The sequence below is a fragment of the Molothrus aeneus genome, chromosome Z (genome assembly GCF_037042795.1).
Source record: "Molothrus aeneus isolate 106 chromosome Z, BPBGC_Maene_1.0, whole genome shotgun sequence".
NCBI lineage: Eukaryota > Metazoa > Chordata > Aves > Passeriformes > Icteridae > Molothrus > Molothrus aeneus.
The window spans coordinates 66312154-66329243 of record NC_089680.1 but is presented as its reverse complement, the minus strand read 5'-3'; the positions used below and the strand labels follow the sequence as shown (position 1 = coordinate 66329243).

General features: G+C 34.2%; 1 protein-coding gene across 1 annotated transcript in view; it reads right to left on the bottom strand.

The window, feature by feature from the left end:
* The window catches only part of FER (FER tyrosine kinase), a 167145-nt gene that overhangs the window by 24355 nt on the left and 125700 nt on the right, over positions 1-17090 (bottom strand). The window contains exon 17 of the mRNA XM_066568772.1: positions 13124-13247. Within this exon, the coding sequence (XP_066424869.1) occupies positions 13124-13247 (124 nt within the window). The remainder of the gene's footprint in view (positions 1-13123; positions 13248-17090) is intronic.

Below are 17090 nucleotides of genomic sequence, written 5' to 3'. Positions count from 1 at the left end.
ATAAAATAACTGAAGTCCAGATAGTCATCTGCTAAACATTTAAAATTTTCCTGCTTAAAGAATCATGGGTAAGAAATATCTTAGAAGGTGATATAATATAGGGCAACAAACTAGAGTTGCTTGTTTTCATTTAACAGCTTTGTTAATGATCTGAGGGAAAAATCAAACAGGAATTTAATTACATTTCCAGATAATATCAAATTAAGAGCAGCTGCAAGCAACAGTAAGGGCAAATAAACAAAAAGAAAGAAGGAAAGGAGAGAAGGAGAAAGAGGGGAAGAGAGGGACGAAACATATCTGTTGGAATAAGCATTAGACATAGCCTGTAAAACAGAACTATTATATTTTAAAAAATTAAGCCTAAATACAAACATTCAGTAAAAAACAAATACCACTAGGCAATTATATAGAAAAAAAAGAGAACCAAAAAAGATATGGATTACAACTATATAAGAGTAAAGGAATTAAATTGAGCATCAGAAAAATAAAATCTCATTATCTACTAGATTGTGAGAAATCTGTCTAGGAAAAGTAAGAAATTCTATTTTATTAATGAAGTTACTTCATCAACCAAAAAAGTTTTACAGGTGTACGGACCAGCGCCTGTTTCAAAGGGATGGATTAAGTAAATGAATCCAACTTTTTACTGACTTTAAGTAAACATTAAATTGTCAGATGCCCTGGAATTTATTGTTAGTATCAAGCATAAGTAAGTACACAACTAAAGTAAGTACACAACTAAAATGGAGTGGTCAAAGAGGGAGAGACACAAAGAATGATTAATTTCCTGGCTTAGTGCATTTGTTCATTTTATCATATGAAAAGGTGACTTTTTCAACCAATCACATAATCGGAGAAACAACAGAATTCCAAATACAATGACACAAACAACTAATTTCTGTACAGAAAAGGGTTACAGGCGTTGCCAGTTGAGTACAGGTAGATTCCCATGAAGTTAGAAAGACACATGTGGTGCTGAGTCTCCTCAAATTTCCATCAGGCAGCTTCAGGTATTTATTTGTGGTTAGAGGTAGTTTCACATGTCCAATGTGGCCCCACACTGTGTAGCAAACCTATCACACAAATTTTGGCTTCCTCAACTGCAGGCTTCTTTAGGGAGTACCAGTTTGTCCTTTCTCCTAACCCAGGCTGGTGTGAGCAGCACATCAGTGGCACTTCAGAGCCCAGCTCCAGGTTCAGACATCTGCAAGGGGCTTGGAGCATCAGCAGAGTTAAAATGTGTAATTTAAAAGAATATGTTAAAACCATCAGAGAAAAATACTGGCCCACTGTCAAATCTAAGAGATTACCAAAGTCTGTATAAGTTACTGTAAAATACTCCCCAAAAGGGAACTGATGCACTTAAATTTAATAGCTCCTTGATAGTTAAAGGAAGCAGAAACCGCCTGATTAAGGAAAAAAATATGTCTTTATGTTTGATGTAGAAAAATCTTCCATGACTTTTACAGTCTTATTTCTAAGAGTTCTGTCTACCTGACTCTATCTGAAGGTCATAATGCTCTCTTGTGGTTAGAGAGATGCTTATTGACTTACAATACTAAAACCAACTGATATCAATTTACGACATAAGTCCAGCTGTGCTATGGAAGATTAACAATATATACAGAAGTTTAATAACTCATTTGAAATAAATATGTATTAAAAAACAATCAGGATAGGTATATATATTTGTAACCACAAAACTAACATTTTATACTTGAGTTCTGCCAAAAAAAGACAACAGCAGCATGGGAGACCCTATCATCTCAATTTTGCCCTTCATTTAGGATACTCAGAATTTTCATGACGAGGGAGTGGCATTTCATGAATCCATGCCTGACCATGAAGAAGAGTAAGAAATTAGTCCAGATAATCTCATACAAGAGAGCATGGTCTGCACAAGCAAAGATAGGCAGAAAGGGTGGCTTCCTGGAAGCAGATGAGAAGTCAGAGAGGTCTAAGATACCAAGCAGAAAGGACAGTCAATTAATTTGTTAGTGGATAGGCCTGGAGATGCTTATAACCAACTAACTACTAAGATGCAATATTCAGAGCAGTAAAGTTCAAAACCTTTCTTCTGAGCACATGCAGGCTAATTATCTTACTGATCTCCAAAATCAAAATTATTACAAAGCAGAAACATTTCAAATCAGGTATTTTTACTTACACAGCATCCTAACTCCTACATATAGTTTGGGTTTTTTTGTTTGTTTTTTTTTAACTGGGGCTTGGCCCTTATTCCACTCATCTATTTTTATTTCCCAGCAGTCAGGACACTTGATGAAGTATCTGACATCCATCATTGCCAGGAGCTTTTTATGTCTGGCTTGAATGACTCAGCTGAAATCTGTGAGCATTTAAATACAGCAACATTGATTGAAAAATTCTCACAGTTCCATGTACCCTGATGATCTCCATCTATCTTCCAAACCAGTTAACATGCCAGTATGCTTTCCCTTGCTGTTTACTACCTTACATAAGGATTTTAAAATAGCCTTTGACAAAGAGTAACTCCTTATTTGATTCAAAACTTACAGTGATAAAATATTGTTTCGTAAAAGTGTATCCATGCACTACAGTTTTGCTGAATGAGGAGGGAAGAGGCTGAGAACAACAGAGTAATGACAAAAAAAGAAAAAAAACATGTACTTAGCTTTCTGTGTGTTTTATTTTACTCATCCTCAGCAAGTGCAATTCCTTTCAGACAGTTTAAATTTGATCACAATATTTTTTGTGAGCAGTACCTACTGGAACTGAATTTACCTTTGAACCTAGCTTAACAGGCATAAGTTTCTCTTACCTTTATGAGAAAAATGTCCTGATTTTACAAAAAGATCTAGAAAACAGCCCTTTCTATATTATTTGATATGTAGACCTATATGGCATGAAGTTCTCCAGTTCCATAAACTTTAAAACTAAGTTATTTAATGAATACACACTAAAACCCATCACACGTCCTTCTTTCATCTGTTTTTCACCACATACACAGCCAGATAACAATGCTGAACATGATACATCAGTGATAAAACTACAGCACCGTAAAGGTTGCAGGTACTTCTGAAAAACCTCCTGAGGCAGTGATAAAAACCACGTAAGGTATATTATCATTAGTGCTATCTGGAAAAACAGTGGATAAACATTTTGTCAAATCCACAAAATAGGAGTAACCCAGTAAGCATATATATACATATTTGTGTGTGTGTATGTATGTGTACAAAACACAGAAAAGAGAAATAACTTTTTCTTCTGGAAAACAATTTGGGAATTAATTATTTGTTACCACATACAGCTGAACAATTTCTTATTAAAAGAAATTTGTTTCCACTCTGAGATAACTGTGGTATATTCCTCTTTAGCATGTCAAGAATTAGTATCAGGAAGCCAAGAAAATATTGAAGCGATACATAATACCTTAGTGCATTGTATCTTAGGTAAACATATTTTTCCTTTTCAAAAACAATGATTAGAATTTTCTGCTGTAGGAAAGAAACCAGGAAAAGATCTACACCCCAAAGAAAATTAATTGGTGCATGAAAGCAGGTTTTAGCTTCCCTATACAAACACTGACACACCCTGTGGTCAATGACTTGTGCTCAAAGATCCACCCTAAACCTCATTTTTAAAGCAACTGATGTAGTTCCCTGCCTTCTCCCCCTTCTCCTCCTCCCTCAATCTTCTGCTTTTGTCTTATCCTATCATCTAATTCATTGTTCATCATCTACTAATACCTCCTTTGCCCATTGCACAAATGGTATACTGCAGCCCATCTTTCTTAGAAAGTAATTACATTTCACCCACTGCTCACCACTGTACCAGGATTATGAGAGTAGAGAAAATATTATTTACACTATCCAGAAGAGCTATGTGACTTTATGGTCAGCACCACAGCTTGCACTAACACTAACAGCATGTTATTTTTATCTTAGTTTCAATAGCCTGTAACTTTCATTTTTTTCCTTTTTGCTTTTTAATTAGAGAGAGCATGTTGCTTTCATGCAGTGAGTAGATTTATTATACTAAAAATATTACTCAAATTATTTTACTGAGTAATACTTGTAGATGCCTAATATTTATCAACAAGAAAGTGATATTGCAGCAAATAAAAACAAATACAGTACAATAATATTACACTTAAAATGTTACTGTTTGTTAAACAGAATGAGAGAGTCTAAGAAAATTTGCTTTAACTTCTTTCAGCCTTATTTCCTTTATTCCTAGCAAAGGTTACTAATTTTTTAGGAGGGAGCTTTCTGTATCAGGGATATCTCATGAGAAATAGACTAATTCAACTCCAATGGCAAGAAATAAATATTTTTCATACTATGCAATTTCTGTGACAAAAAAAAAAAATCTGAATCTTCTGGCATTTCCTACAGATTGTTTACTACCTGAGAATTTATTCTGATATAAGCCTTTTTATAATTAGCTTTCAATACTTAATGTTTCTCCTCACTGTCTATAAAATACTAACTATTAAATAGTTACTAAATTCTAATAACTTCATTTTAGTTTACCCAGAACAACTGCCCCCTTAGAATAACATAGATGCACTTCTAAAGGAAGAGATCATGTAACTATATTCATCACATACAACATTTTGTTACAGTATCTGGAAATATTTTGAACTTTGTGTTGGTTTTTTTGGATTCTCTGATGATTCGTGGAACCCAAACAGGAATTCAGCATGGCAGAAAGACCAGACCATTATCTGAGATTTCAGGGAACAGATTCATTGCTATTCACTTAAACCTGTAAGAGCAGAAATATCAGCTAGTAAGTAATAAAACCTTACCTGTGCAATATGTACTTTACCTATCCAATAAGAACAAAAATATTTCCTTCTTAACAAATTTTCTTTTTGCATATTTTTTTCTCTCACTCACAATCTTACTCAGTTGTCCAGTAAAATCTAGAAGGGCAGGAGCAATGTAAAGGAAAGGTGTGAAATTTTAGAAAGAAAAGCCCTGGACTAACAGAAGGTAAAAGAACCTCAAAAAGTTTCAGGTTTAGGGTCACTTTCTTACAAAAGATTATCCTTAAAATGGCACATTTCTGTCCCTTTATATTTGTAAACAACATATGCTCCTTAGCAAGGATTTTTCATGTTCTTCTTTGTGAGACTAAGACCTCAAGTCACAAATAAGTTATGCATAAATGCTCAATGTTCCTTAAAAATGCAAGAGTCAGCTGACCAGAATGAAGAATCTGCCTTCTAATGGTAAATATCCAGCCTCTAATTGCTAACTGACAGGTGAAATGTACCAAACAGAAAGAAAAAATAGAAGTCATTATAAATTTCTAGCTATTCTGAAAAGTAATGGATTTGCAGCTTCCCTTGTATTAGCAGTTATCAGTGAATTCTATCATCGCATATATCTGTATTAATACAGCTTACTGACAATATTGACACTATATTTTTAAAATACTTAGGTCTACAAAATAATTCTGCAATAACATGCCAACCAATTTAACTATTACTATCTTTAGTTTAATTCTACATGACATTTTAAATCACCATCCTAGAAAAAATTGAATACTGAAAGCTCAGAGGTCTGAAATAACTGGATATTTTCCCCATTTTATGGAGAACACATGAAAGATGATACTTAAGCACATACTGAATAGGCATCACTAGGCAAAATTTACAATAAAATGAAAATATCTGCCTTACTGAATATTTTAACACACACTTCAAAACATAAAGAACTATGCTTAACTGATCATATTGGGTTATCCCTGATGCCATTCAGCTGATATACAGGCAGTGTTATCTTCAGACATAAAATGGAAGCTAAAGGAAATGTCAATTAGGCAAAAATAAAGATGAAACATTGTAACAGCCTTTTCAAAAGAAAATACAAACATAGAAAGAAAAAGGTAATTTCCCTTTATTTAATATGAAGAAATGTCAATTTGCCATTTGAAGCTAAGGAACAGCATAATCTAATATCCTATACTAAACTGGCCTCTGGGAAAATTAATTATTAATATTAGCCTCAGAATGACCACAGTTGAACAAGAACTTTGTTTTCCACTAGTATGAATAGATACCTTATATTTTAATATTTGAAGAGAAGAGTAGTAAGTGGTAGAGATAAGTAGTACTGGAAAATCCCCATGGCAAATAAAACTTGTCCTAATAGCAGCTGAATAAACGATCATGTTATTCCTAAAGAGGAAAAAAAAAAGCACCAGAGCTTCCAGTTCTATCATTGATGTAACAACTATTAAGTTAATGTAATACTTTGTGTATTTGTGTAGTCTACTGCATGTTTATTTAATACAGTAACATGAAAAAGCTACAATTCAAATATGTATTTCCTGCACATTGTGACCACTAACTCCTCTGGTAACAGCACTACCTTGAGCATACATCAGGAATATATAAAGATAGCATGGTCTTAGGGAGACAGAATGATGTGGAGATTTACAGTAAACAAAAATGTATGCAGACCTTTCTTATATCACACTCTGGCCATCCAAATCACACACCTATTACTCTAATTACAAGCCTTGTGCAGCTATGGCAAAGCTCAATCTGTGATGCCTAGTTTGCTTTTAATATAGCCTTGGGTGAATTTCAAATGAAGCACACAAGGGGAAGCAGTATCAACCAGCAGAACAATTGCACAGTGTCCACAAGGAAAAAACTATATTTCTCTTCCTTTTAAATTCTTTTGTTACCAACCATGTCAAAATTCAATAGCTTAGAGAAACAGATAATAGATTAGAAGAAAGTTCAATTTTTATTCAGAAGTAACTCTTCACCATAGCTCACAGGCACTTCCATTACAATATATTTCGAATTCAATACTCACTCTAATTTATTATAATGAGTTTAAAGTATATAATATTCATGGGCTTAGATACTCATGTTTCCTGGGTTTTTTTTTTCCTTTAATGCTTTCAGATTAGATTCATAAAGGCTCACTAAAGAAAAAAACAATCACTCTGCTCGAATAAGATCTCAGACAACCAGAAGTACTAATTCAGAACTGATCCACATTTAATTGTAAATGTACTTCTCTAAGATCAAACCACACTTACCAATGTAACAGCAGGAAAAAAAGAGGTGGGAATCTCTTAAAAATCTATTCTTAAAAGCTGAAACCTGGTATATAATACTCTAAAAACTATTCCTAAATGGCAAGCTTAGTGAAATCGAGCTGCCTCTCCTATATGACAACAGTTGGAGTGACCCATATTAGTTATTTTAGGGCTGGAAACACCTCATTTTGAATGAAAACTTGGACAAATAATTTCCTGGTGCATTTGAAGGCACTGACACATCTGTCTTTGCCAATATTATGGTCTGAAATGCAGTTTTAATAGCCACTAATGAAAGAAGGATCATGGCAGACCAAATGTCCCAGCAGCAGCTATGGAGTGCTGGCATTAATATGCTGAGAGGTGAGCAGCACCACTGTTCTGGAAACAGCGCTTCCTTTATTTGTTTAGTAACAGCTGGGAGTCCCAAGAGCAGCTCTCTGAACTCAGTTTTTTCTGGAAAGACCTGGTAGACAGATCCTTATTTACCCACAACAGAACCATGAGAAGGAGGGTTCTTGTAATCTTGCAAATGGTTCTTTCATTAGTACACTTATGACCAATAGAATGAATAAAAAACAATAATGTGTATAAAACTGGCAATGCTTTAATTGCACAGCATATTTATAATCTAATAAAGTCAGTGGAAATACTCATTTTGGTGAAAAACCCTCACAAGTTAAATGGCAACAGGGAAAGTTGCATAAGGCATGCCCATATTAAGAAATAAAAGCTCAACACATGGTAATGTGCCAATCAAGTTCAAAGTTTGATTAAAAATTATTTTATAGATATGGCAGAGTAAATTTTAGTGGATTTTTTAAAAACTAACAATATATCTTATATAAAGTGGCCTGCAGAAAGTAACAGTTCTTCATCAAAGTTTCCATTTGTTTTTGTCTTTAAACAGAATAGAAAAATTTCTAACATTTATATCGGAAAAAATTACTTGAAACATCATTTTATATAAAGCAGAGACATCTTCTTATAAAAAAAGGATCAAAAATATGATTATTCACTACATTTACAGAGTGTTTCCCCTGTAGCACTGACTATAATTCTCTCAAAGACTTATTCATTGAAGCATAATCAACAGATATTACTAACACAGTAGTACATACTTTTTCATTCAGTTATAAATAAATTTTCTGTGAAAGAAAGCTATAGAAATAGAATCTCAGATCATTGTTTTATACATGTAATTCTGAAGGAATCATAAAAAGATAATTAATAATGGCAAATTAATCCTTGCAATAAACCTCAGAGACTTGAGGTGGTTTACCACCAAAATGTTGTCTTTCTTTGTAAGTCCTACACTAGCAGAGAAAATTACAGAAACTGCAATGAAGGTCTCAGGCATTGCAACTGGCCGGGAGGAAATGCAATATTCAGAGAAACAAGTGCCCAAGCTGCTGCAGAACAGAACCAAAGCTGTCATTCCAGGGAGCACAGGGTTGTGTGGAGCCTCCCAAGGGCACATACAGAGAAGTGTTGAGCTACTGTCATTCATGGGATTTAAGCAGAGAAATCAAGCAGACAGGTTGTTCCTCCTTCTTAGGAAGGAGACCTGTTCCATTTTGGAGCTAAACTGTCACTCTCCTGCTCCCAGGAGGCTCCAATCCCTCCTGAAACACACAGAACTGAGCAGCACCTTTGCTAAACTGAAAAGGATCACTTTTCTTCCTTTTCATGGTAGCTGAACTGTTGTTCCAAGTAGAAACAGAAGATTTACAGGAAATAAAATACCTACTTAACTATTTATTATAGTTCTTAAATTCATGGTTATGAAAGGGTTCTGACACTCTTTTTCCAAAATTCTATACATTGGCAGTTACCAGACTTGAGAGGAAAAAAAGTTCTCATAGCAGAGCAGATCGGCTAAACTAGATTAGTATCAAGGAAGCAAGTATGTTGTTCCTAGCAATTTATATGTAATTAAATTGAATTATACAATCTAATGAAAACTGTAGAAATCCTGAATTAGTATCCACAGTGTCAGAATTTAATAACATGAAAGTAAGCCAGATTTAACACAACACAGGTGTTTTCACAGCTACAAAACCAAGGCAAACAGAAGAAGTAGAAATATGACTAAAATGGAAAAAACTAGACCAGAGAACATGATTTTCTTGCCAACCAACACATCTTTAATTCAGAATACAGGAGACCTCCTGAAGATAAATTCATTGACTGAAAGGAAAATTTGACATTGAATGCAGGGACTTTGGTCCCTGTTTCCTCACACTCATAGTGCATCTGTTGCAAAAAAGTCAACCTGATCTTGTAGAAGACATCCTTGCACATCCAATAAAGTCCAACAGAAATTGCAGATTCCCTCCTATAGCCCCCAAGACAGCTTTGAAAACTAAACATAAATTATGGACAAATTAATTCACCACATGCAAATCAAGTACTGGAAAAGAAGGCCACTCCCAAATGCTTATTAAGCCAACTCAAATTATCACATCTCCATCCTTATCTTCTGTTTCTAATTAACAGAAAAATTGAACTATCTAAACAATAGCATATGGTAAAAATGAAAGCAAGAAACAATTCTTCAACCTCATGTTAATTAAATGGAGATGAAATGACTACATTCTTCTGTGCATGTTCAACTACTCTTTCATTTTTTTAATAACATCTTTTCATGCAGCTTTTTTTCCCCCTGAATGTGAAGTCATTTCTGTTCTTTAAAGAGAGAGAGCAAAGAACAAGTGATATCTGGATGCTAGAGAAAATGCAAATGTAGATCAAATAATAGTTCAATAATCACATGCCTATGTAAGCATTTTCACCTACTGATACAGTTAACACATAAAAAAAGTGGAAAACAAACAGCACATTAGTTGTGGCACTGTCCCAACTACTGAAAGGGTAAGTTAAAGTGTAATTCAGACAATAATTTCCAAAATCCAACACAAATTTGGGTAGAATTTTAAAATACAAAAGTGTAGCTACTGCAGTTACAACTAAAGAGCAGCATAAAATATAATGCAAATAAAGTGATGAGTAGCCCTAATTTCCCTTAGCAGGTAGCCAATTATGCATGGTACTAAATTAGTCACCTAAAATACTACAAATATTTATGTGGGATTCTAAAAAAAAAATCCTTAAATCAAAGAACTTAAATTGAATACTACAAAAAGACAACAGCATGAAGCAAACCAATTTCATTTTACTGCAATCTATGTAATAGAAACTATTTCTAACTATACATTACTGATCTTTAAGCAGTAGTAATCAAGGCCTATGGACCTTTAAACAAATGAAAAGATTAAGGTTTTTTTAACCACTGCTTAGTCCATTGCGTCTAGTTAATTTTCTCACCTCTTTTTTACCTGAGAACCACTTTCAGTAGATGAACTTTCTGACAAAAAAAGAACAAGTTTAATTTCTTTCAGAAAACCACTGTTCTTTTTACAGAGTGCTAAAGCTTCTTCCTGCTATGAATTAAATTGTTCCATTCCCACTTACCTCCTGTCAGCATTAAACTTACACATGACCAATCTGTCCTACCTGACCTAAAATGGAGGCAGTAAAGGCTCCCAAATTCCTTGTACAGACCATGCAGCCAGATAGCTGCACTTCCAGTGCTTGGGAAATTTCTGTGGGCTTCTGAGTTAGAACACCCAAGAACTTGCTCATGGACCATAACACAGCTTGATTTTTCCCTGTTTTTCTGGGCTCCTGTAGCAGACAGGGGTTCTGGACTGATGCACCTCCAGCTACTCCCCAGGGTGTCCACAAATCTTGGATCAGTGCTCAAAGAGGGAACAGACCTAGAAAAATTCTATGTATGCTAAGCCTACCAAATTACAGTTTAGCCATTGGTCAAACACATTTTAGAACTTCATGAGCTTCTTTCCCAGAGTAAGCATTTGTAATCAACCTGTGTTAGCAACTAAAAATAAAACCAACCAACACAAGTTCCTTTATCATTACTGCAAAAATCACTAAACTTGGTTGGTTGTTTGCTGATTCTGAAATTTTCATTATGTTTACCTATTGAATTTAGAAGAATTAACTCATAAATAAAGTAAGCAGATGCTATAGCTAACCACATAAAACAATAAAGAATGTTGTATACCGAAGAAAATAAGTCTGGTAAACTAATACTGGAAATGCATATTTTGATTTATAAACCTGTGTGTTTCATAAAAGTAGGAAGTTCTCCTGAACACATGGTTTGCTTGTTTGGTTACATTAAAACTATTTTTATTCAGAATAGGTTTCCTAAAAATTTTGGCTTGTCCTTTAGGAAAGTACTAGCTCTCTATGATAACCTTCTCTGACAATCTGTGATAATCAACAAATTTCATTAATATTTTAGAAGTCAAAAAGTAAACAAGGGGGAAGAAGTTCTTATCTCTTTGTATTACAGTAGGTGTAACCCAGACTGTGTGCACTGGCACGTCTATGGCACTAACAAAACATGTCAGATTTCATCTCTTTTTCCTGACTTGGGAACAATATGACACATTTGTATTCAGATTTTCAACTGAAAATTATGAAAAACTGAAATCTTCATATGGTAAGACAATACTCCACATATCTTCTCTCAGAAACACATTCTCTAGATCACTATTATCTTTGTAAACAAATTTTAGGAATAGCAGTTCCTATTCACCTGCAGAGCAGGTGAGCAGAACAAATTTCTAGAGGTACAGTGAAGCCACAATGTCATCTACAGCTACTAGAACATTCTATTTCACACATCTGTGCAGGAATACCCTTTTCCCAGTGCTAAAAAAAAAAAATTATAACACTATTTATAATTTAGGCAGCATGCTACCATTTAATGAATAAATATTGCAAATTTTTTTCAAAAATTGCAATAACGAACTTCAGTTATCCAGCTACTATTCTTATCTTTGCTTTAATTAACTAAGAACAGAAGAGCTTAAACAGGCACTTCGGATTTAACATTGATCTGAATGTTATTAAGCACTAGAGCATTAATGAGGCTAGCGTAAATCACTAATGCTGTTACTTGCTCTGATTTTTATGCCGTTATATCCTTGACAAACAGAGCCAAGCTGAAACACATTCTGTCATGATAGAATGCTTACAGTCCCTTTCTTGGATTTCCCTAAGGGGGTATTACATAGTTTTAGATCATGAGTTCAGGTTTTTTTCTCTCAGTGTTTTTTATAGATCATGATCTTGCAGAATTGTTTTGATTAACTCAATGTGCAGGATTGCAACTGAACCATTCACTGCTGATGAAAATCTAAGAGAAATGCCACTCAGGTCTCTGATAAGAGCATTCACCAGAAATGTGTTAAATCCCAAATGAACTGATTATGTAAATGAGATGTCACACAGTTCACCTACAGATGTTCCACAAAGTGTAAGACATCAACATCAGAAATGAAAACTTGTTCTCCATAATTTTTCTGTGAAATAGATCATCATTATGTTTACATCCTATATTTCAGCCACAGCATTAAGCATATTGTGCTATTCTGAGAGAACAAAACAGGTGGAAACTAATTCCATCCTCTTTGATACAAATGGAGTATAAACAGCAATGGCAGAGTCAAACTGGAGAAGAAACAAGAAAAAGGAATGGTATGAACAGAAATAAGAAACTCAAACAGCATAATGCTCCATAATCTGCCATACTTCAGAAAAAGCAGTTCAGGAAATAAAAATTTTAATATACAGAATTTTAGTTCTTAATACTTAAGGTAATCATTTAATACCTTAACTTCTCTGTTGGCCCAGCAAGTATCTGTAAATTTCAGACACGACATAAGCCTCACAGACTGCTTCTTACTATGATTCATTCTCACTGTATGAATCAGGCTCTTTATAATGCATATCATTAAGGTGAAAAATAATTTTTAACTTCTACTAATAGCACCAAACTATAGACATCAAATAATGTGGTACTTATTTGTTACCCAAATGAGTATTTTTGAATTAGACAAGTAATAATGACCAATTCATCAGAAAAAGTATATATTTTTAAATCGTAAGGTTCACTTCCGTGATAGTAAACACCATACACCTTTGAACACCTTGCATTTCTACTGAACAAAGGTACAAGAGTGAGAAAAAAAATCTTCCTTACCTATGTATACAATTTTTAGATTCAAGATAGGCCATTCCAGAGGCAGCATCTAATGAAAATTTCACCAACTGTTTGGTTTTCAGCTCATCCTTCTTTTTTCTTAGGAATGACAGGAAATCACCTCCTAGAAAATCAGACAGATGGACAGTGAGACAGACTGATAGGATATACACATTTATCTCTCATTAGGCATACAAGACCAAACAAAATGCAGGTTATTAGCTGTTCTCATCCCAAGTTTGAGGCTAGTCCAAATAAAGGAAAGAACTCATCTTTCAAAAATACATTTTCCCTTAAATATTAGGTGCTTGAAGGTGAAAATTGCACAGCATGCTTTTGATACACCTAGTCTTCACTAGCATACATTAAATACAGACTCACAAACTGCTGACAAAAATAACTGATAATCTGTGATGCACATTCTTCTCTAGTCACAGAATTACTAATTGTGAATAAAGAGGTTAGGTCCTGTTAGCTACATGAAAGTAATTACATTTTAACTGATCATTTGCAGTGATGCTTCTCTAATTCTACACGGATGTGTTGGAGGAGTAACAAAGTGTTTTTCTTCTTAAGCAATGTTAACTGGACATTTCACCAGGGCAGTGGAAGGTGAACAGTTATTACTCTGCCCTCAGAGGAGCAAAGCCACTGTCCTCTCATCTGAGAAGTGGAAGGGGTCAGCGTGGAGAGTTTCCAAAAAGAAAACTGTGTTAGCAAAAAGTATTCTGAAAAACTGATTTAGGACAAAGGTAAGCTGGAAGAATATTATACAAACACTGCAAAACCATGTTCCAACTGACATAAATGTATTAAAAGACTTTTCCAAAATACATTTTATTGTTCCAGGCAAAGACCAAAAAATCACAGCAGACCTTTTCATATCACACAATTATTTGATAGTGAGTAGCCAGTCATTGCCCCAGTATTTGTTTCTGTTAATTTAGGACTGAACTGACTATTAGGATTTGTTCTTACAAGCTGTTACACAATTTTATCTACTGCCTTTTCTTAGAAATAGGAAATGATGGTATTATATTAAAAGTTTCATATGTGATTTCTTTTAAGAGGCTATCTATATTTATATTTCATGGTGTAAGAAATAAAGTAAGACTATATTAAAGAAAAAAGTCAGATGTTATGAAGCCTTCAGACATTACATTGGAGCTGCCCTTTACTCCCAGACTGGGTAACACATAGATGGGAGAGCAAGAGGTGACTGGATAGCCTTGACTCTAAAGCTAGTCAGAAACACCCTATACTGACTTTCAAATTCCAGTGAAAAAGGACAGATGACTACTGCAAACTGACTGGGAAATGATAGCTTTTCCTTAATTTGAGAGGTTACTGACATAGTCTGGTAACTGGTAAAAAGTAGGTATTGCTAGTGGAAAGTAAGATAAACACTCCAAAAAATAATGTGTCATTTCTTGTACATGTAAACAGAATTATTCTATTTACAGCAGACAGCTAAAAAAAACTTGCAAGCAACTCATCCCTCCAACACACACAACAAACTGATGAAAATTTTGTTATTTATGTGCTGAGACCTCACTGCTCTCTACGCGGGAATCATCTTTGAATGAGAAAGTATGACTACAAGCCTTTATGAATGTGTAATCTTCCCTTCTTCACAGACTGTGGCATTACTTTAATAAGAGCAGTAGATCAAGGCAGCTTTATAAAAATACATTTAAGACCCTAAAAGACATTTAAGATCTTAAAAAAACCTCTACTGTCAATCAATCAATGTTTCAATATTGAAGATGAAGAATTGCTAGCAACTTCATGTAGGAAGAACTGAAAGACAGATAAGCTCAGTTTGATATCCTGAGAAAATAAAATAGATAAAAGACCAAATGAACAAAAAAGGACAAAACACAAACAAGCAAAAAAACACGCAGAAACAAATGCCCCTAAAATCTTGCAAAAATTCTCTATTTAAAAAAACTTGCCATAACAACATCAGTGTAAACTATAATTCTCACAATTCATAAAAATTCTTCGTATCAATAAGTTAATGCTCTCCACAATCAACAGTGAAACTATCTGTTCTCAAGTAGCAAGGTATTAAAGACAATAAGGAACTTAAACCAAACTTTAAACAAAAGAAAACCCAACCGTATCCACTAAAAATTTTTAAAATAATACATGTTATAAATTTGTTCCCAATATGTTCAAGCAATCACACCAATATCACAATTTTCAAGACTCTGTTTCTAAATGATATTAAAAGCTGCTCAGTTCCTAACATCAGAATATGTCAAACTCACAAAGCACAAGCCTGTTACTTGCCAATGCAATTCACTACCATCAGAAAGTGATTTAGACTTGCTGATTTTCAGAGTGTGGCATGCATTGTATGAAATTCTAGGGTTTCCAGCAAAAACAGCACCATATGTCGAGCCGTACACAGTGTACTAGATGCCTATCACAAAATTTTAATTACATTACTTTAATCTGTCTCAGGGTTTTCATCTTCTGTTTTGCTGTACCTGTCCTTGGATAGAAATGGCAAAAATGTCTTCTAAATATTCTAAATATCTGTCCTTGCATAGAAATGGCAAAAACGTCTTCTAAATATTCTGTTTAATATTAATTTAAAAGTAGTGTTAGTAGCAGACAAAATAAAAGAGCCAAGTAACACCCATCTCATTCTGTACAATATATGTAATGTTTACGCTAAATCTGATTATCGTCATCGTGATACTAACATAGGCTTAAGTGTCTGTCCTTTAATTAACAGTTACTCCGCAGTAAATTCTGACCTCTACTGTGGTCAATGTTCCAACTATTCATCTTCACAGCAAAACATCCGCATGAATATCTCCAAGGCTGAATTAAGAGTATTTCTCTACAAACTCTTCAGTGCAGAGCAGTGGTTATCTTCATGTACTTTTAAAAATAAATTTTAATATGAAAAGCCCTAATTTAGCATTTGTAGCACATAGTGTCACAGCATTATTTCCTATGTAATAGCTGTTGATAAAAATGAAATAAACAGACCAATGAGACTAGGGAGACTATATAATAGTAGGCAATGTTTTCTCTTTTATGTGGAATTTCCATTGGATTCTGCACAGCTACCTGTTATTCCAGTTAATGGCCCACAACATGACTAGAAAATGAGGTATGCTCTAACAGCACTAAGAATTATTAAAAAAATTAGACCATTTTTATATATATTATCACCTAGCAGAGACGGCATGCCTGTTTTGGGTTTACAGGAAAATATATAACAGTACTGGAATCCCTTCCTAGTACAACAGAATTATTCTACTAAGCAGAGGACAAAATATAGTTCATAAGCAGAAGCTCCATGAAAGCAGCCTGTTATAACCAGGTTTCTGAACACAGTCCTTCATGTATTTTGCTCTGGATGGGAACTATTTCTCATTACATGCTGGAATTCTGAGAGTGTGAAAATACCACGCATCAGCAATTCCTAATATTGGCTGTGCTTTACAGCATAAACTTCTTGTTGTACAGTAAGTGGCATATCATGGTAATAAAACAGTTCACTCCTCTGCACACAAAAAAGCAAGCTGTTGCTTTGGAAGAGAAAAAAACCCTGTGGTCTATGAGAAGAAACCAAAAATGCAAGAAACAACAATGAATAATGTTAAATACGTTTACAAAGTATTACAAAGTATTAAGTTATGGCAATCTCTTATTTGACTGGCATTTATAATCAACTATGACCACATATTTCAGTGTTTTCCTGAGATAGTGTCCACAGTGACACCTACCTACCTGCTCTAGGCACTCTTGGTATTGTTCTGACAACAATTCTGACGCTGAATACAACTAAAATATGTTTTGAAATGAAGATGGGAAATCTCCCACTGAATTGGTATATACACATAAATTGTTTATATATTGCATCTCTATCTAGTATCCTAATAATATTATAAATAATTATACAAATATTAATATGTCTTAATACAATACCACATTATGAACAATA